Source organism: Equus caballus, chromosome 1 (assembly GCF_041296265.1).
Source record: "Equus caballus isolate H_3958 breed thoroughbred chromosome 1, TB-T2T, whole genome shotgun sequence".
Classification (NCBI taxonomy): Eukaryota; Metazoa; Chordata; class Mammalia; order Perissodactyla; family Equidae; genus Equus; species Equus caballus.
The window spans coordinates 160,974,081-160,996,940 of record NC_091684.1 but is presented as its reverse complement, the minus strand read 5'-3'; the positions used below and the strand labels follow the sequence as shown (position 1 = coordinate 160,996,940).

The 22,860-nt window shown below is 39.8% G+C and overlaps 2 protein-coding genes across 3 annotated transcripts in view; one reads left to right on the top strand and one right to left on the bottom strand.

Annotated features, from left to right (window-relative positions):
* Window positions 1–19,744: 19,744 nt before the first annotated feature.
* On the bottom strand, window positions 19,745–21,218 carry LOC138918772 (uncharacterized). Its single transcript, XM_070241918.1, has 3 exons — window positions 21,029–21,218; window positions 20,086–20,534; window positions 19,745–19,977 (listed from the first exon to the last, which is right to left on the bottom strand). The coding sequence occupies exons 1-3, from the start codon at window positions 21,216–21,218 to the stop codon at window positions 19,942–19,944; spliced, it is 675 nt and encodes a 224-aa protein (XP_070098019.1). The 3' UTR covers window positions 19,745–19,941.
* Window positions 20,166–22,860, top strand: part of RAD51 (RAD51 recombinase) — a 29,974-nt gene continuing 27,279 nt past the window's right edge. The window contains exon 1 of one of the 2 annotated variants that reach the window (XM_001503522.6): window positions 20,166–20,440. The gene's annotated coding sequence lies outside the window, so the exon portion shown is untranslated. Of the gene's footprint in view, window positions 20,741–22,860 lie in introns of both variants that reach the window. The other variant, XM_023619869.2, reaches the window with a different exon arrangement.

Here is a 22,860-nt window from a genome sequence, read left to right as displayed (position 1 = left end):
AAGAAAGAATACTCAGGGCAGCAAGGCAGAAGAAAATAACCTACAAAGGAACCCCTATCAGACTTTCAGCGGATTTCTCTACAGAAACCTTACAAGCTAGGAGAGAATGGAATGACATATTCAAAACTTTAAAAGATAAAAATCTTCAGCCAAGAATACTCTATCCAGTAAAAATATCCTTCAGATATGAGGGAGAAATTAAATCTTTCCCAGACAAACAAAAGCTAAGGGACTTCATAGTCTCGAGACACCCCCTACAAGAAATCCTCGAGAAGGCCCTCATACCTGAAAAAAGAAAAAAAGGGAGAAAGGGGTCACAAAACACAGAGTAAGGAGACAAATAGAATCAGAATAGGATAGCAAATATTCAACAACAACATTAGCATAAAGGGAAGGAAAACACCAAAAATAATGACAATCATGTCACTTTAACCACAAACTCACAACACAAGTTGGAATAAGATATGAGAATAATAACTTAGGAGGGGAGGAGGAAAGGAACTGAATCAGTTTAGACTAAGGAAATAAGAGGCCATCAGAAAATGGACTATGTTATGCATAAGATTCTTAATACAAACTTCAGGGTAGCCACTAAACTAAAAAGCAGAACAGAGACACAAAAAATAAATAAGGAAAAAACTAAGAAACACAACATAAGAAACTGCAGAAATCAATGGTTAGACCAAAACATACAGGACGAGAAACAAAAGAAAATGCAGGAAAACCAGAAAATGAGTGACAGAATGACAGCATTAAGCCCTCATACATCAATAATCACCCTCAACATAAACAGATTGAACTCTCCAATAAAAAGACACAGAGTGGCAAGATGGATTAAAGAACAAGATCCAACAATTTGTTGCCTCCAGGAAACACACCTCAGCTCCAAGGACAAACACAGACTCAGAGCGGAGGGGTGGAAGATGATACTCCAAGCTAATGGCAAACAAAAGAAAGCAGGTGTTGCAATACTCATATCAGACAAAGTAGATTTCAAGATAAGCCAGGTAAAGAGAGACAAAGAGGGGCAATATATAATGATCAAAGGAACACTACATCAAGAAGAAATAACGCTTATAAATATCTATGCACCCAACACAGGAGCACCAGAGTTCATAAAGCAACTATTAACAAACCTAAAAGAAGATATCAAAAATAACACAATAATAGTAAGGGACCGCAACACCCCACTCACATCATTGGAGAGATCATCCAGACAGAAAATCAACAAGGAAACAGTGGAATTAAATGAAAAGCTAAAACAGTTGGATTTAATAGACGTTTGTAGAATATTCCATCCAAAAACAGCAGAATACATGTACTTCTCAAGTGCGCATGGGACATTCTCAAGGATAGACCATATGTTGAGAAAAAGGCAAGCCTCTATAAATTTTAAAAAATTGAAATAATAACAAGCATCTCTGATCATCATGCTATAAAGCTAGAAATTAATTACAAGAAAAAAGCTGAGAAAGGGACAAAGATGTGGAGACTAAACAATATGCTATTCAACAAGTAATGGAGCATTGAAGAAATCAAAAAATACCTGGAGACAAATGAAAATGATAACATGCCATACCAACTCATATGTGATATAGCAAAAGCTGTATTAAGAGGGAAATTCATCACAATGCAGGCACACATTAACAAACAAGAAAAATCCCAAATAAGCAATCTCAAATTACACCTAACTGAATTAGAAAAAGAAGAACAAACAAAGCCAAAAGTCAGCAGAAGGAGAGAAATAATAAAAATCAGAGCAGAAATAAATGCTATTGAAACAAAAAAGGCAGTAGAAAGGATCAATAAAACAAACAGCTGGTTCTTTGAGAAGAGAAATAAAATTGACAAACCCCTAGCCAGACTTACAAAGAAAAAAAGAGAGAAAGCTCAAATAAACAAATCAGAAATGAAAGAGGAGAAATACAACGGATTATAAGAGAATACTATGAAAAACTATATGCCAACAAAATGGATACCTAGAGGAAACAGATAAATTCTTAGACTCTTACAACCTCCCAAAGCTAGGTCAAGAAGAAACAGACAATCTGAACAGACCAATCACAAGGAAAGAGATTGCAACAGCAATCAAAACATCCCTAAGAATAAAACCCCAGGAGCAGATGGCTTTCCTGGGGAATTCTACCAAACTTTCAGACAGGATTTAATACCTATACTTTTCAAGCTATTCCAAAAAAGTAGGGAGGATGGAACACTTCCTAACACATTCTACGAGGCCAACATCACTCTAATACGAAGCCTGACAAACACAGCACGAAAAAGGAGAACTACAAGCCTATATCACTGATGAACGTAGATGCAAAAATTCTCAACAAAATTTTGGCAACCTGAATTCAGCAATACATCAAAAGAATCATACATCATGATCAAGTGGGATTCATACCAGGGACACAGGGATGGTTCAACATCTGCAAATCAATCAACGTGATACACCACATCAACAAATTGAGGAATAAAAACCACATGATCATCTCAATAGATGGAGAGAAAACATTTGAGAAGATCCAAGAGCCATTTATGATAAAAACTCATAACAAAATGAGGATAGAAGGAAATTACCTCAACATAATAAAGGCCATATATGACAAACCCACAGCCAACATCATACTCAATGGGCAAAAACTGAGCGCCATCCCCCTGAGAACAGGAATGAGACTAGGATGCCATCTATCACCACTCTTATTCAACATAGTACTGGAGGTTTTGGCCAGAGCAATTAGGCAAGAGAAAGGAAGAAAACGAATTCAAATAGGGAGTGAAGAAGTGAAACTCTCACTGTTTGCAGATGACATGATCTTATATATAGAAAACCCCAAAGAATCCATTGGAAAACTTTTAGAAATAATCAACAACTACAGCAAAGTTGCAGAGTATAAAATCAACTTACATAAGTCAGTAGCATTTCTATACTTTAATAACGAACTAACAGAAAAAGAACTCAAGAACACAATACCATGCACAATCACAACAAAAAGAATAAAATACCTTGGGGTGAATTTAACTAAGGAAGTGAAAGACCTATACAACGAAAACTACAAGACTTTCCTGAAAGAAATTGATGACGACATAAAGAGATGGAAAGACATTCCTTGCACATGGATTGGAAGAATAAACACAGTTAAAATGTCCATACTACCTAAAGCAATCTACAGATTCAATGCAATCCCAATCAGAATCCCAATGACATTCTTTACAGAAATTGAACAAAGAATCCTAAAATTCACATGAGGCAACAAAAGACCCAGAATTGCTAAAGCAATCCTGTGAAAAAAGAACAAAGCTGGAGGCATCACAATCCCTGACTTCAAAACATACTACAAAGCTACAGTAATCAAAACAGCATGGTACTGGTACAAAAACAGGTGCACAGATTAATGGAACAGAATCGAAAGCCCAGAAGTAAATCCACACATCTATGGACAGCTAATCTTCAACAAAGGAGCTGAGGGCATACAATGGAGAAAAGAAAGTCTTTTCAACAAATGGTGCTGGGAAAACGGAACACCCACATGTAAAAGAATGAAAATTGACCACTCTTTTTCACCATTCACAAAAACAAACTCAAAATGGATCAAAGACCTAAAGGTAAGACCTGAAACCATAAGGCTTCTAGAAGAAAATATAGGCAGTACACTCTTTGACATCAGTATTAAAAGGATCTTTTCGGACACCATGTCTTCTCAGATGAGAGAAACAATAGAAAGAATAAACAAATGGGACTTCATCAGACTAAAGAGCTTCTTCAAGGCAAGGGAAAACAGGATTGAAACAAAAAAATAATCCACCAATTGGGAAAAAATATTTGCAAGTCATATATCTGACAAAGGGTTAATCTCCATAATATATAAAGAACTCACACAACTCAACAACAAAAAATCAAACAACCCAATCAAAAAATGGGCAGGGGACATGAACAGACATTTCTCCAAAGAAGATATACTGATGGCCAATAGGCACATGAAAAGATGTTCATCACCACTGATCATCAGGGAAATGCAAATCAAAACTACACTAAGCTATTACCTTACACCTGTTAGAATGGCAAAAATATTGAAAACAAAAAGTAATAAATGTTGGAGAGGTTGTGGAGAAAAAGGAACTCTCATACACTGTTTGTGGGAATGCAAACTGGTGGAGCCACTATGGAAAACAGTATGGATATTTCTCAAAAAATTAAAAATAGAAATACCATATGACCCAGCCATCTCACTACTGGGTATTTATCCAAAGAACTTGAAATCAGCAATTCCAAAAGTCACATGCACCCCTATGTTCATCGCAGCATTATTTACAATAGCCAAGATGTGGAAGCAACCTAAGTGTCCATCAACTGATGATTGGATAAAGAAGATGTGGTATATATATATATATATATAATGGACTACTACTCAGCCATAAAAACGGATAAAATCAGGACTGGCCCCATGGCCGAGTGGTTAAGTTCACGCACTCTGCTGCAGGCGGCCCAGTGTTTCGTTGGTTCGAATCCTGGGCACGGACATGGTACTGCTCATCAAACCATGCCTAGGCAGCGTCCCACATGCCACAACTAGAAGGACCCACAACGAAGAATATACAACTATGTACTGGGGAGCTTTGGGGAGAAAAAGGAAAAAAAGAAAATCTTAAAAAAAAAAAAAAGGATAAAATCGTCCCATTCACAACAACATGGATAGACCTTGAGAGAATTATGTTAAGTGAAATAAGCCAGATAGAGAAAGACAATCTCTGTATGACTCCACTCATATGTGGAAGTTAAACAGGTAGACAAAGAGAACAGATTAGTGGCTACCAGGGGAAAGGGGTGGGGGTGGACACAAAGGGTGAACTGGTGCACCTACAACATGACTGGCAAACAATAATGTACAATTGAAATTTCACAAGGTTGTAAACTATCATAATCTCAATAAAAGCTAAAAAAAAAATCACACAGGAAGTGGACAACCTGATCCAGATCATCGCTGAAGTGTCTCAAGACCCCACGTTGCTGCGAAACAAGGACCGCCTGTGCCAAAAGTGTGGCCACAAAGAGGCAGTGTTCTTCCAGTCACACAATGCCAGGGTGGAGGACACCAAGTGCCTGTACTACCAGGGCCCCATGCTTTGGCCACTGCTGGACAGAGTGAAACCCTCCTCCCCTACGTGTAATAAATGCTGAGTTGTATGCAGGCAAAACAAACAAAAACAACAAAAACCATAGCCATCAGGTATTGCACCCTATCTTCACATCACCTCTGCCCAGCCCACCTCTAAAGCAACTAGTAATCTACTTTTTATCACTATAAATTTACCTAGTCTGGACATTTCATATAAATAATATTTCATCATATGAATATACCACATTTTCTTTATACATGATTAGGGCAATTAGGCAAGGAAAGGAAAGAAAAAGCATCCAGACTAGAAAGGAAGTAGTAAAGCTATTTGCAGATGATGTGATCTTGTATGTGTATAAAAAATCCTAAGCAATTCACTAAAAACTATTAGAACTAATAAACAAGTTCAGCAAGGTTGCAAGATACAACATCACTATATAAAAATCAATAGTATTTCAGTGACTACAGTTAGTAATACCTTATGGTATAATTGAAATTTGCTAAGAGAGCAGAACTTAAGTGTTCTCACCCCCCCCCAAAAAAAGAGTAAATGTGAGGTAATGGATGTGTTAATTAACTCAGTGATGGGAATCCTTTTACAATGGATACTTATATCAAATCATAATGTTCTATACTTTAAATATGTTACGATTTTATTTGTCAACTATACCTCAATAAAGCTGAAAAAAAAGACAACCTCAAAAAAATCCATAGTATTTCTACATATTTGGCAATGAACAATCCAAAAATCGAAATTAAGAAAAACAATTCCGTTTACAATAGCATCAAAAAGAATGATATATTTAGGAATAAATTTAACTAAAGAGGTACAAGATTTATGCACTGGAAACAACAAAACACTGCTGGAAGAAATTAAAGAAGATCTAAATAAATGGAAAGACATTTCATGTGCATGGATTGAAAGATTTAAACTGTTAAGATGGCAGTAGTACTATCTAAAGCAATCTACAGATTTGATGCAATCCCTATCAAAATCCCACCAGCATGTTTTTTTGCAGGATGGAAAATGGAAAAGTTGGTCCTAAAAATTTGTATGGAATTGCAAAGGGCACTGGATAGCCAAAAAAAATCTTGAAAAAGAACCAAGTTGGAGGGCTCACATTTCCTGATTTCAAAACTTACTACAAAATTACAGTAGTCAAACAGCATGGCAGTGCCATAAAGACAGATGTAAAGATCAATGGAATAGAATAGAGAGCCCAGAAATAAACTCTTACATATGTGGTCAATTATACAAGGGTAACAAGACTATTCAATGGGGAAAAGATAGTCTTTTCAACAAACGGTGCTGGGAAAACTGGATATCCACATACAAAAGAATTAAGCTAGACCCTTACCTTATACCATATACAAAATTAACTCAAAATGGATCAAAAACTTAAATGTAACAGCTAAAACTATAAACTTTTAGAAGAAAACAGGGATAAATCTCCATCACATACAGATATGGCAATGGAATTTTAAAGATGACACCAAAAGCACAAGCAACAATAAACAGGTATACTAGACTTCATCAAAATCAAAAACTTTTGTGCACTGAAGGATATTATCAAGAAAGTGAAAAGACAACCTAAAGAGCAGGAGAAAAATCTGCACATCATATACCTGATAAGAGTCTAGTATCCAGAATATATATAGAATTCTTATAATTTAACAACATAATAGACAACTCAATTTTTAAAAAGGACAAAGGACTTGAATAGATATTTCTCCAAAGAAGATATACAAGTGACCAACAAGTACATGAAAAATATGTTTGAGATCATTAGTCATTAGGGAAATGCAAATTCAAGCCACAGTGAGACACCACCTTAAACCCACTAGGATGGGATGATAAAAGAATAGAAAACAAGTGTTGGAAAGGATGTGGAGAATTCAGAACCTTGTGCAGTGCTGATGGGAATGTAAAATGATGCAGCCACTGTGGAAGACAGTTGACCAGTTTCTCAAAAGGTTAAACATAGAACTCCCATATGACCTAGGAATTCCACTCCTAGGTATATGTTCAAAAGAATTGAAAGCAGGTACTCGAAAAGGTATTTTACATCAACGTTCATAGCAGAATTATTCACAACAGCCAAAAGGTGGAAACAACCCAAGTTTCAATGAATGAAAGGTTAAACAAAATGTAGTATATACATACTACAGATGAATGAATAAATAAAACACAGTATATACAATCAATGGATTCAGCCATGAAAAGAAGTAAAATTTTGATTTATGCTATAATATGAATGGACCTGGGAAACATTATGCTTAGCGAAATAAGCTGGACACAAAAGGACAAATATTGTATGATTCCACTTCTGTGAGGCACCTACAGACCTTTGGTTCCACTAGTTTTTACATGCAATTCATTTGTGTGTGCGTGTATAGTTCTATGCAGTTTTATCCCATGTATAGATTTGTGTAGCCACCACCACAATCAAGATACAGAATTGGTCTATCACCAGAGAGTTATGACTCTTACAGTACCACTTTATAGTCACACCAATGCCTCTGTCCGTATCTCCTGGCAAACACTAATCTGTTTTCTATCTGTATAATTTTATCAATTTTAGAATTGTTATATAAATGGAATTGTAAGATATGTAACCTTGCGATACTAGGGTTTTTTCCACTCAACATGATGCCATTGAGATTCACCCAAGTTGTCATATGTATAAATAATTTGTTCCCTTTTACTGTGGAGGATTATTCCCATTGTGTGGATGTACCACAGTTTGTTTAACCATTCACGCATTTAAGGACCCTGGGCTGTTTCCAGTTTGGGGCTATTATGAGTGATGTGGCTATGAAAACTCAGGTACAAGTTTTGTATAAACATACATTTTTATTTCTCTGGGATAAATGTCCAAGAGTGCACCCGCTTTGTCCATAGGGCAAGTGTATGTTTAGTTTTATAAGAAACTGCCATACTGTTTTCCATAGTGGGTGCACCACTTTATGCCCCCATGAACAATGCATGAGAGATCCAGTTTCTCTACATCCTCATCAGCGTTTAGTATTAGCACTATTTTTTATTTTTGCTGTTGTAATATATGTATAGTGATAGTACTGTGGTTTGAATGTGCATTTCTCTAATGGCTAACATCTTTTTGTGTACTTATTTGACATCTGTGTATCTTCTTTAATGCAATGTCTGTTCATCCCTTCTGCCCATTTTCTAATTGTTTTTTGTTTTTGTTTTTACTGTTCAGTTTTCAAAGTTCTTTATGTATTATAAATATAATTCTTTTGTCAGATATGTGGTTTGTAAATGTTTTTCTCGGTCTGTACTTTGTCTTTGAGTCCTCTTAACAGGGTCTTTTGCGGAACAAAATTTTGATGAATTTTCATGTAAGTACATATTTATTAGGAAATTCTCCTACCTTGCACTCTTCTACTTTATTTCCAGCTTCATCCATCTCTTCCTTTAGGGTATCTATTTTTGATGGAAGTCTCTGAAAGTTGGTTCCTGAAGATTTGTGACCCTAGTTCCACCTGCAAAACATGGGGGTAGGGGCTGGCCCCATGGCTGAGTGGTTAAGTTCGCATGCTCCGCTTCTGCAGCCCAGGGTTTCACGGGTTCAGATCCTGGATGCGGACATGGCACCGCTCATCACGCCATGCTGAGGTGGTGTCCCACATGCCACAACTAGAAGGACCCACAACTAAAAAATATACAACTATGCAGTGAGGGGCTTTGGGGAGAAAAAGGAAAAATAAAATCTAAAAAAAAAAAAAACCACAGGGGTAGCCAGTATCTGAGAACCAGTTGTACAGACTCAATTTTACGGAGTCATGAACCCAATGGAGACAGACTCCTTTCCCAAGACTGATTCCACCTGGGATGGATATCAGTCCCTAGGATGCCAGCTTCTCTGGAGTTTATCCTCTAAGAATGGAAGTAGGCAAAAAGAGACATTAGCTTCCCACCATGACAGGACTCTCACAGAGCTGGGAGTAGCTATCTGCTCTGAGCAGAATCTACCACATCTTGTCTCACACAAGGCCTGATACCGGCCCTGATATCAGTTCCCCTACATTGAACCAAGCGTATATGGAGTTAAAACCAAAAGCACTTGTCCCCCTCACCTGCTTCTTTAAGTTACATTCATATTTAAATATCCGTTGTTTCAAACCTTTGTATCCCTGAACTTCACAGGGCAAATAGAAGTTACAAATTGTTAGAACCCAGATGGCCTCATGCTAATATTTTGGCTAGTTAGAGGTCCTTTATGGTTTTATTACAGGGAAACCAATATCCAGAGACTATCAAGAAGCTGAAGCTTCCCAGAGCCCAACTCCTCGACTTCCTAGCATCAGAATCCATCATCGACCCCAGGCAGACAACCAAAGACGCTCATCCATAGACTCCCTTATCTCACCATCCTCCTTGCTGCAAGCAGCCTCACAAGGCCAAACGCAGGCTGGTGGGACAACGCTGACCAGCAAGGCCACAGGCTCTCCCTCCCCTACATAAAACCCTAAATAAAGACCCTTACTTGTAGCTTTTCTGAGAGTTTGGGATTATAGTGTTAGCTGTCCACTATCCTTGCTCAGCACTTTGCAATAAAATGCCTACTTTCTTCCACTACACCTGGTGTCAAAAATTGGCTTGCTGCTCAGCAGGTGAGCAAACTCACTTCAGGTTCGATATCAGGCCCACTGCTGGAAATTAATCGATGAAACCCCTTTCCTGTAGTGTCCAATCATGGATTCTTTGCCACAAAAACCCTCTTGCTCTCCTGCTTTGATCTGGAATGTTCCCTGTGCCACGGGGAGTCAGTTCCTGGTCTTGCAGATCCCTTATGACTCCTCCTACTACCATCCTGACCTGTGATTACTTTCAGCAGGTAAAAGCCAGAACTTCAATCTTTTTTTTTTTTGAGAAAGATTAGCCCTGAGCTAACATCTGCTGCCAATCCTCCTCTTTTTGCTGAGGAAGACTGCCCCTGAGCTAACATCCGTGCCCATCTTCCTCTACTTTACATCTGGGACACCTGCCACAGCATGGCTTGACAAGCAGCACATAGGTCTGCATCTGGGATCTGAACTGGCGAACCCTGGGCTGCTGAAGTGGAATGTGCAGACTTGACTACTGAGCCACCAAGCCAGCCCCAGAACTTCAATCTTGTAACTATCAATGGATAGATTTTGAGTACACTGAAAGAATTAAAAACACTTGTAAGAATATTCTAAAGATAATATGTATAGCACCTCTGAAACATAACGTGGAATATTTACATTCCCTTTATATTAAGTCAAAAGGACTCCCCCCCAAAAAAGAATTATGTTATATCAATAGTAGGGGGGTGTATGGGGGATAATAACCTAAAACAATTTCTATTTAGTTTTCAAGTGTGTTTTGACCTTCTCTTTGAATATGGATATGCCTGCTATCGTGGAAAGTTCTAACACTTGAAATACAGATATTATATAGTTGCAGCATGAAAACACATGTTAGCAACTTACCCAGCTTTCCAGATGCTGCACTGCCCCCATAACACTATGTTCTGCCCTCTTCCACATTCCTGATGTAATGCACTCCTCCACAGAAAGGCTTTAGCAATCTGCCGAAGCAAAACTGACCGTGCTATGCAGTGGACAGAGCAGGGACTTCGGAGTCTGACATGCTCAAGTTTGAGGCTTGATTCTACCTTCACCAGCTATGTGATCTTGGGCAAAGACTGGACCTCTGCACCTCAGATGCCTCGTCTATAAAACTAAGATAATAAACACCATCTGCCTTGCAAAGCTGTCATAATGGACAAAGGAGAGAAATATATATACCTAGGCATGTGTGTGTGCATATAAAGTGTGATGTATGATGAATTCTCACTTAATGTTAGCTATTATTTTCCTCCAGGGAAAAGCCATAAGAATAAGTAAAAGTAAAGAAGAAATAGTTAACTGTTTCAGTTTCTCTAATACCTACTTTGATTAGTTAAGTGAACAAGACCATGACCGCGGGATCAAGAATCAGTGTTGAAATCTCCTGTGGGGTACATTTATTGCAGATGTAAAATTTCTGGCAGATAAGCATCCATAATAGTGCTCAACCAGCTCCAGTGAGGGAGCATTCACGGCCTTGTTTAACCATTAGAACGTTCCTCCTTATCTTGAACAAAAACCTACCTCGGGGTGGCATCCACTCCCTGGTCCCAGTCCACAGGATTCTACTCTCAGTTGTACACCTGACAAGGAGAAGGTGGACTTTGCAGTCAGTATCCTAGCTCTGCCATTGATTATCTCTAAGGCACGAAGCAAGTCATAGAGACGCTATGTGCAGGTTCTTCCCTTATGTGTAAAACAAGTGTCCTCTCAAAAGTAGGCATGTTACATAACCTGCTACCCCCCAACCCCCCCGTCCTCTCTCTGACCCTCATTGAGGGGCCTCTGCATTTGGTATCCAGCCGAGAGTGACGCACAGTAAGCCAGATACCAATCCATATCTGTTAAAAATATGAATGAGCAAATGAATAAGGATTGGTGGGAGAATCAAATGAACTGACATATCATGTATGCAGCTCGATACCCAGTATGTGGCAAGTGTCCAATAAGCAGTGGCAAGTATTTTACCATACATTAATTCCCAGATGTACTGTTTATCACCTCAGCGTTTCTTAGGACATGTCTTCACAATCGATTTATACATTTAATAGAGTGTTGTTTCTTTCTTTCCCCAAAAAAGCAGTTATTAAATCAGAGGTGCATCTGATACTCAACTGAATCTTAGAAACAAGGAAATGCAGTATTGTGACAGATTTTCTAAATCTGCAATTAAAGCATCTGATATGGAGAAACTCAGAAAATGACAGCTGTATCTCCATATATTTGCCAAAGAGAAATAATCCTATCTACTTCACAAGACTGCAGCAAAGCTGCCTGTTTTTGTAAATAAAGTTTTACTGTAATGCCAGAAAAAAAGGGGGGGCCAGCCCCGGCATAGTGGTTAAGTTCTGCATGCTCCACTTCCACAGCCAGGGTTCACGGGTTTGGATCCCAGATGCAGACATATAGCACCGGTCAGCCATGCTGTGGCAGCATCCCTTGTATAAAGTGGAGGAAGATTGGCACAGATGTTAGCTCAGGGCTAATCTTCTTCAAGCAAAAAAAGAGGAAGATTGGCAACAGATGTTAGCTCAGAGCTAATCTTTCTCAGCAAAAAAAAAAAAAAGTATATATGTGTATATATGTATGTGATGTATGTGTGTGAGTGAGACAGAAAATGAGAGAGAGAGAAAATATAGCAAAATGCTAACAACTGATGAATCTAGGTAACGGGTACACAGGTGTTTAATTGTACCATTCTTTCAACATTCTGTAGGCTTGAATTTTTTCAAAACAAAAAAATTGGAAGTGAAAAAAGGTTTATTTGGTAGCCAAGTAACTAGAAGTAGTCTAGTTCTGAGAGAGATTTGATACAGGCTTTAGGGAAGCTTGATGGAACACTTTATTAAATGTATATGTTTTGTTCCAACTGTTTTTTTTTTGGTTGGTTGGTTGGTTTTTGGTGAGGAAGATTGGCCCTGAGCTACATCTGTTGTCAATCTTCCCCTTTTTGCTTGAGGGAGATTGTCAGTGAGCTAACATCTGTATCAATCTTTCTTTATTTTGTATGTAGGATGCCACTACAGCATGGCGTGATGAGTGGTGTGTATGTCCGTGCCTGGGATCTGAACGGGCAAAACCCAGGCTGCCGAAGCACTTAACCACTACGCCACCAGGCTGGCCCCCAGCAACTGTTTTGTTTTTTTTTTTCAAAGATTGGCACCGGAGCTAGCAACTGTTGCCAATCTTCTTCTTTTTTTTTTTCTGCTTTTTCTTCCCAAATCCCCCGAGTACATAGTTGTATATTTTAGTTGTGGGTCTTTCTAGTTGCAACATGTGGGACGCCGCCTCAGCATGGCCTGACAAGCAGTGCCATGTCTGCACCCAGGATCCAAACCAGTGAAACTGTGGGCCACCGAAGCAGAGTGTGCAAACTGAACCACTCGGCCATGGGGCCGGCCCCCCAGCAACTGTTTTTGATGCCAAATTTCTTTTTTTTCTTCCCTAGACTATACCAAATTCTTGCTATTGGTGTTCCTCTATCCTTTAAAAATTTTCCAAATTAAAAATTTTATTGAGTGCTCTTTTTTAAAAAATAAGATCTAAATCTGTACTATTTTTAGTTTTTGAGTGGATAATACATTCATATGGCCCCAGATTTAAACCTATACTGCTGGTCAGTGGCCATGCTGTGGTGGTGGCCCACATGCAAAATAGAAGAAGATTTGTAACAGATGTTAGCTCAGGGTGAGTCTTCCTCAGCAAAACAAACAAACAAACAAAAGTACCAAAAGGAAAGTAAAAAGTTTCTCTTTGAATGCCTTCAGCCTCTAGAAGTCCAATGCACAATCCCTTGTGCCATGAAGCCACCTTTCACTCTGCCCCCAGACAGACAATTTCCCTTCTTGGAGACAACCAATGTTACTAGTTTCTTGTCCATTCTTCTAAAGCTATCCTGTGTACAAAAGCAAACCTGTATGCAACTAGGTAGGAGTGTGAAATAGGAATTTCTTGGGGCAAGCCCCGTGGCCGAGTGGTTAAGTTCGCTCTGCTTCAGCAGCCCAGGGTTTCACCAGTTTGGATCCCGGGCATGGACATGGCACTGCTCATCAAGCCATGCTGAGGTGGCATCCCACATAGCACAACCAGAAGGACCTACAACTAGAATATACAACTATGTACTGGGGGGCTTTAGGGCAAAGAAGAAGAAAAGAAGATTGGCGACAGATGTTAGCTCAGGTGCCAATCTTTAAAAAAATAAAATAAAAATAAAAATATATATATACATTTCTTTTCTCCCTCTTTTTTACACAAATAATAGCACATCAATATACACTATTATTCATTTTCCTTTTCACTTAACTACCTTTCTTGATAGGTTCAGATCAGCACATAAAGAACTTCTAACATATATTTTTTTCCTTTTAATTAAATACTGTTACCCAGCCCTAAGGAACCAGTGACCCACAAGTGGGTCCTTTTGCCAGAGCTGCTTCTGCCAATAGAATGAGACTGGGTTCAGAATAGCAGAGCAGGAACATTATTCCTTGATCAATGAATGGAGGAGGCAGAGCTCCTGCTCTGAAACACCTTCTACCCGGAAGGAAAGCTGAGCAGGGTTCTTACAGGATGTGAAGGGGGTGGGGTCTCCACATCATGGCTTAGGGCAAGTGCATTTGGGGCACGCGCAGATCTTCCCTTCTTGCACACGGCACCTTTTGCACACATTTCCTTTCGCCCATGGCACCCCATCGCCATCTTGGACCCTTCTGGGTTGGACCCATCCTGCGGTTGGCCCTCTGGCAATGTTCTGCCTTGGTTCCTGTAAGCAAGTACAACTTAAAAACAAAGGATTAGCCATGTCCGCACCCAGGATCCAAACCAGGGAACCCTGGGCCACCTAAGCAGAACGTGTGCACTTAACCACTACACCACCAGGAGGGCCCCTTCCAAACTTTTTGATGGTATCACAATATGGTTTTAATTTGCCTTTCTTTCATTATGTGTGAAGTAAGCTTCTTTACCTATACTTTGGAGCAATTTTTATCTCCTGTTCTGTGTACTGTCTGTTGATAACCTTTGCCCATTTTTCTGAGTTATTTATCTTTCTCATTGGCTTGTAAGACGTCTTTAAATATAAGAGAAAATAACTCTTTGTGATCCAGGTTCCAAATTTCCCCCCACTTTGTTGTGTTATTTGACTTTATTTATGATGAGTTTTGCCATTTAGAATTTTAAAGATACATAGTCCAATGTATCAATATTTTATTTTATAGCTTTTAGGGCTTGCATCATATTTAGATTTTCCCCACTGTAAGATCCATGGTTTCTCTCAGAACTTTTATGGTTTAATACTTTACATTTATATCTTCAATCTATTTGGAAACTTATCTTAACATAAAGTATGAGATAAGTATCCCAAATAATTTTTTCCAGATGGCTATGTGGTTATCCCAGCACCATTTACTAACCAGCCTATTTTTCCCCACTGATTCAGAATGCTTCTTTTATCATATATTAAATTTCTCTATGTATTTGTATCTATATCTGAGTATGACAGGCAGAATAATAGTCCCCCAATGTCCACATTCTAATTCCTGAGACCTGTGAATGTTACCTTACACGGCAATAGGGACTTTGCAGATGTTTTGAAGCATCTTGACACGGGGAGACTATGCTGGATTAGGGTGGGCCCAATGCGATCACAAGGGTCCTTATAAGAGGGAGGCCGAATGTCAGAGTTAGAGAAGGAGATGTGATGCTGGAAGCAGCGGTCAGAGTGATTGTTGGCTTTGAAGATGGAGGAAGGGGCCTTGAGCCAAAGAATGCAGATGCCTCTAGAAACTAGAAAAGGCAAAGGAAGAGATTCTCTCCTAGGACCTCCGGAAGGAACACAATTCTGCCAACACCTTGATTTCAGGCCAATGAAACCCATTTAGGAATTCTGACCTCCAGAACTGTAAGATAATACATTTTTGTTGTTTCAAGCCACTAAATTTGTGGTAATTTGTTACAGTAGCAATAGGAAACTAAGACACTGGAAAACCATTCTGTTCCATTGACCTATCTTTTTCGTACAAGTACTTTTTAATTATTGTAGTTTTATAATATGTTTTAATATTTGGTTGGTTCAGGCTCTAGTTACTTCAGGATTTTCCTAGCTCTTCTTGCTTTTTATTTTACCATTATAAAGGTGAGAACTAGTTTGATCACTTCCCAAAAAAATCTTGTTGGCATTTATACTGAGATCATGTTACACTAAATTCAAAGATCAACTAATGGAGAACTGAAATGCTTAAGATGTTGAGTCTTCCAAAACAAGTAGATAGTATGCTTTTCTATTTTGTGTCCTTTAAGATCTTAAAGTTTCCTTCTTACAGGATGTGCACTTTTCTTGTTAAGTTTATCCTGAGGCATTTTACATTTTTGTTACGATTTTTAAATTATCATCATAAGGTCAAAACAAATTCATACCAAAAATTCAAACAATACATAAAAGAATACAGATGAAGGCAAAGTCATCCAAAATTTTACTGGTGAGCAACCTTCTGTAGACTAGGTTCTCTTAGCCATAAAGAAGAGCAATGACTGTTACGTAGGCAACCAACAGTGACTGCCACAAATCCTGCTGGGGTTTCTATTGGGAATTCACTGATTTTGGAGAATTTTCAACTTTATAATCTTGAGCCTTCTCCTCTGGGAACGCAGTTTTGGAGATTTCTCCACATGGGTCCTGAACATTTCTAAAAGTTTATTCCCAGAAATGTTTTGTGTTTCCAATGTGAATGGGATCTTTTTTTCTATTACATTGTCTAGTTATTGTTAGTACTTAATAAAGCTCTGATCTTTTTATATTTTGTAATCAGTTACACTATTGTCCCTTAAACTGTCCAGGTATATAATCATATCTGTAAATCTTTTCCAACATTTACATCTTTTATTATTTACTTTTAAATTATTTTTTATTATTTCATGCTTTTATTATTACACTTAGTGGCACTTCCTGAACAATAGTAAATAATAGTGGCAATAGACAACTTTGCTCTTCATTCTAATGAAAGTGTTTCACTGGTAAGCAGATGACAGCAGCTTGTTTGGGATATCTGTTTTCTTCTTGATCATGTTAAGGAAACATCTAATTCCTTTTTACCTTTTTTCCCCTTAATCAGGAATTTATGTTGAATTTTAATGAATGCCTTTTCAAAATGATGAAATTTACCATAGGGTTTTTCTCCTTGACCTATTAATGTGGTCAATTATAATTAGAGACTTCCTAATACTAAATCTTCCTCACACTACTCAAATGGATCACCTTGACGTGACACTGGGTTTCCCTTTCCATGCTCCAGGTTGACTATGCCAATGAGATTTTTTTTTTTTGAGGAAGATTAGCCCCGAGCTAACATCCACTGCCAAGCCTGTGGGGTTTTTTTTTTTTTTTTTTTTTTTTTTGCTGAAGAAGATTGGCCCTGAGCTAACATCTGTGCCCATCTTCCTCTACTTTATAGGTGGGATGCCTGCCACAGCACGGCTTGATAAGCGGTGTATAGGTCCATTCTGGGGATCTGAACTGGTGAACCCTGGGCCACTGAAGTGGAGTGCATGAACTTAACTAATGTGCCACCAGGCCAGCCCCTGAGATTATTTTTCTTAAGATAAAAGATTAGGTTTCTGCTTATTAAGTTTTGGTCTTATTAGAGGTTGTCTCCCTGAGATTTCAGATAGGACACCTCGATTACAATTTGGGATATATCCAAAACCTTTCAATTACACATTTATAAATATTCTCATGGATTGTTAATTTAACTGTTAGTGAGAAATCTAGTTTGTCTTATTTCCAAGTTCTTAGTGGGTTGTTGGAAGAAAGGAACAGAAAACTACTCTACACTAAAATGGAAGGGAGATTTATTGGCATGTAGGGGTATCCCATGGACCTCCAGAGCAGTAAGTGTTGTTGGGCCTCTAAGAAATTGGAAAGGAGATCTGGAAAGCAGTCAGAATTCGAAACTGTTTTCTTTCCGTCTCAGACTCTCTCCTACTTTCTTAGTCTCTCAATTTCTTTATCTTTCTGCAGATGGGGCTTCTCTGGTTTGACATCCACATAGACACAGGAACTTCATTTTAATGAAAGATCAAATGCACGAGACTTCACTCAGCCAAGAGGGGTCTGCAGATGTTCTGAGGAGGACAGTGTGTGAAGAACTGGAGGGAAAGGTGGGTATCTTCGGTATGGAAAGCAACTCACTATCATCCTCAGGAACCCTGTGTAATCACTAAGTTAGTTTGGCTCTACCCCCAGAATGCTTCCTGAATCTGTTCTTTCTGGTGTTGCTCTAACTCACGCCTTCATCTCTTGCCTGAAATATTGCGAAAGCTTCCTAACGGTTTTCGCTGTCTTTACTTTCACTCTCCTGAAATCTATCCTTCATTGCCACAAGATAATGGTGTGAGGATTAAATAAAAACTTAATGAACTTTAAAGCACTCCACAAACATAAAGGAGTGGTGGAGGAAAAAGCAGATCTAACCACATGACTCGTCTGCTTAAAAACTTTCAATGATTTCCCCATTACCTAAAAAGTAAAGACCAAGCTCCATACGTGGTCTTAAGCTTTTTCACATCCTGAACCAAACATAACTTTCCAGTCTCGGCACCTCTTACAACACTTTCCCTCTCTCTTCAGACAATACTATTCCTTAACCACATCATTAATTTCCACACCCAAACTGCTCTATCTGCTTATGTCTTACATCTCTTCTTCTTTGCCCAGGAAACCCTATTTACCCTTTAAAACTGGAATCACAAGCCAAACTTCCTAGTAAACAACAATAAGGTTTACCCTCTCAAAATCAATGCCTCCTTCCACCGGAGTCCTGCAAACACCCAGTAAAGTACCACAGCTTAACTAATATTTCAGTCATTTCTTTCTCCCCTCCACAAGCTCTATTTCCCAGCTTAACATGTCTACTTGAGTTTCCTCAGCTCCACCACCTGCAGGGGCCTAGAAAGTGCCCGGCTCTGGCAATTTGACTGAGTCAGAGGCTCACAACAACCCAAAGTGCCAAAAGCCCATGTTTAGAAACTTCACTGACCAGACAAGGGAAACAATAACAAAAATAAACAAACAGGACTACCTCAAACTAAAAGGCTTCTGCACAGCAAAGGAAACCATCAATAAAACGAAAAGACAACCTAACAATTGGGAGAAGATATTTGCAAACCATATATCCAATAACGGCTTAATATCCAAAATACATAAAGAACTCATACATCTCCATAACAAAAAAACTAACAACCCAATTTAAAAATGGGCAAAAGATCTGAACAGACCTTTCTCCAGAGAAGATATTCGGATGGCCAACAGGCACATCACAGGATGTTCAACATCATTAACTATCAGGAAAATGCAAATCAAAGCTACAATGAGATATCACCTCCTGTCAGAACGGTTATAATTAACAAGACAGGAAACAAGAAGTGTTGGAGAGGATGTGGAGAGAAGGGAACTCTCATACACTGCTGGTGGGAGTGCAAACTGGCACAGCTACTATGGAAAACAGCATGGAGATTCCTCAAAAAACTAAGAATAGAACTCCAATACGATCTGGCTATTCCACTGCTGGGTATTTATTGAAAGAACATGAAAACACGAATGAGTAAAGATACATGCACCCCTATGTTCACTGCAGTATTATTCATAATAGCCAAGACTTGGAAGCAACCTAGGTGCCCATCAAGGGACGAATGGATAAAGAAGATGTGGTGTATGTACACAAGGGAATACTACTCAGCCATAAGAAACAATGAAATCCAGCCACTTGTGACAACATGGATGGACCTTGAGGGTATCATGGCAAGTGAAGTAAGTCCGAGGGAGAAAGTCAAATACCATACATCTCACTCATCAGTAGAAGATAAAACAACAATCACATAGAGACAGAAATTGGATTGGTGGTTATCACAGGGGAGGTGGGGAGCGAGGAAGGCGAAAGGTGTGATTAAGCACATGTGTATCCTGAGGGATGGTAATTAGTCTTTGGGGGGTGAACATAATGCAATCTACACAGGAATCGAAATATAATGATGTACACCTGAAATTTATATAATGTTATAAACCAATGTTACAACAACAAAAAGATTTAAAAAGAAGAAACTTCAGAAGCAAATCACTAACAGCTCTCTGGAGCCAGGATATTTCCCAGAGGGATTGAGGAGCTAATCCCTCGGCGTCCTCCGGCGAGGCATACTGGGAGTTGTAGTCTCAGGCCTACCCCACTACCTCTTGGGAGTTGTAGTCCTCGGTCTGGTAAAGAAAAGAAAGGTGCAAGTCCCAAATTTTTAATTAGTCGTTAGGGGGGAAAGGAAGAGGGCAATCCATAATAGCAGGCAAAGTCAAGCTCCGTGGTCCCACCTCAGACTCGCTAGCAGTGGCCGAAGATGCCAGAAGGCGTATCCGAGAAGGACGGGGAGACGTTACGTTGACGCGGGCGTGACCCTGACGGAGGTTTGGCGGGATTTCCGAAAGCCGCCGGGGAGAGCGGGCGCTGAGGCCTGAGACGGAGGCCTGAGGGGGGCCGAGACGCACTCCGAGGCGCGTAGTCCCTAGCCGAAGCTCGCCTGGGTTGTGTGCAGAGGCCGAAGCGACGGAGTAGAGAAGCGGGGCGCAGGCCAGGGGGTCTGGAGTCTGTCCGCGGCGGCCGGGCCCAAGCCAGCGGAGGGAAGTCGGAGCGCGCAGCCCGCCCGAGCGAGCGGCGCTGCAGGCCGAGGTGAGGGTGTCAGGCGCGGCCCGGGCCCCTTTCCGCCGCTGGGCTCGTCCCCGCGGTAGCCGGACCGGCCCCAGGCCCGTGCCCCTCCAGCCGGCTTATGGGGCGCCTCTGCGCCGAGGGAGAAGCTCCAACATGGCGGGGCGGAGCAGGGGCTTGCCCGGGCCCGTCCGACTTTGGGAGCTCGTGGTGGCGAGAACAGCAGCGGAGCCCAGTCTTTAGAGCTGGGAGCAGCCTTGGGGGCCTTTCTTTCCCCCCAGCCACTTTAGGGGCGTGGCCGAGGAAGCCCAGATCCGGGGAGGCGTAAGTGACCTAAAGTCGCAGCTGTTGAGTGTCAAGGCCGGGGTTTCCGGATTTCTGGTCAGCCCTCTCTCCCTCACGCCCTGCTGCGCTCACAAAGTGCCGGCCTCCAGTTGCCGAAAGGAGATTTTCGGTATCCAACGCGCAAGACCGTTTAGTGATGCCTACGGAATGATCTGTAGGGAGATTTGGTTTTTAAAACAACTTCTAAAGTGAAGTGTAATAGACGTATGGAAAAATGCACAGATCAAAGCGTACACAGCTCCATGAATTATTACAAAATGAACATACCTGTGTAATCAGCACTCAAGAAGTAGAATGCTGTCAGCACTTGTTCCCCCTGGTCTAATACTCTCCCGGCTTCTCCCCGAAGGGAGCCACTGTGTTGACGTCTAACGCCCTTGACTAGTTTTGCCTGTTTCTGAATTTTACATAAGTAAGACTGTATGTTTCTATTTTTGTGTCTGGCTTTGGTCAACATTGCCTAGATTCATACATGTCTTTGCGTGTAGCAGTAGTTCTTTGTCGTTGCTATCTTGTATTCCTTATTCATTCTACCCATGGTTGACGTTGGGTTGTTTCTGGTTTTTTGCTTTTATAAGAAAGGCTGCTGAGGACATTTCTGTATACGTTTTGGTGCACATGTGTATGCTTTTCAACGGGTTAATAATAGAGTATTGAAATTCCTGGGTCATAGCATTTGTCTATCTTCAACTTTCACGTGTAATACTAGTTTTCCAAAGTTGTACCAATTTACATTCAAACCAGCAGTGTTTTGAGTGTTTTGTTGTTCCACATTCTTGCTAACACTTGATTTTGTCAATCTTTTTAATTTTAGCTATTCTGGTAGGTGTATAGTTATATTTTGTTGTTTTAATTTTTAATTTTGCTGATTATTAATGAGGTTGAGCGTTTGTTCATACCTTTTTTGGCCGTTTGGATATCTTCTATTGTGAAGGCCTTGTTCAGATCTCTTGCCTGTTTTTCTTCTGGGTTGTCTGTCTTGCTGATTTGAAGGAATTCTTTATATATTCTGATTATCAGCCCCTGGTTATATATGTGGTAAATATTTTCTCCCCTCACTGTAGTTTGACTTTTCATTCTCTTATTAATGGTGTCTTTTGATGGATAGAAGTTCTAAATATAAGTATAGTTCAGTTTTTCAGTCTTTTTCCTTTTTGATTATTGCTTTTTTTTTTTTTTTTTTTAAAGATTGGCACCTGAGCTAACAACTGTTGCCAATCTTTTTTTTTCCTGCTTTTTCTCCCCTAATCCCCCCTTTACACAGTTGTACATTCTAGTTGTGGGTCCTTCTAGTTGTGGACTTGGGACAGCACCTCAGCATGGCTTGATGAGGGGTGCCATGTCCGCGCCCGGGATCCGGGCCGGCGAAACCCTGGGCCACCGAAGTGGAGCGCACAAACTTAACCGCTTGGCCATGGGGCCGGCCCCTGGTTACTGCTTTATGTATCTAGTTCAAGAAACCTTTAACCCAAAGTTGTGAAGATACACGTCTACATTCTAAAAGCTTTGTTTTTACATTTAGATCTATAATCTAAATTGGAAATTGATTGTTTTTCTGTGGTGTGAGATAGAGATCAAGTTTATTTTATTCTTTAAGGCTATCCAATCAGCCCAGCACTATTTATTGAAAAGACCATCCTTCCCCCATTACTCTGCTTTGCCATCTTTTCCATAAATTATGAAGGGAGACATTTAAATTTAAATTACATTCAGCTGATTCGATATTTGGAATTATCATAAGCTCAGGTTATGCTAAATCTGCCATCTAAGAGATCTGTACTTGAACCAATTAAGAACAAATGATCATGTCAAGTCTCTAAGAATGGCGATTTCCTATTTGTTATCTTTTGAGTTAAATTTATCCTGATGGTTTAACTGTCCAGGTTGTTTTGGTGTGATTTAGGTTCATTTATTCTGTGGACATCAAGACTTGTTCGCTTTTACTAGTACCTCCTGAAGACAGTTACAGATGTTTTTTGTTCTCAGTTCTTCGTTTCACCCTGAGCAATCTTAACCCTCTCATAATGACCTGACTTGAGCTTTTGGCCTTATGCTTATCTAGAAGGTTTCAGACTAAGCAGGGTACTTGCATGTTATTT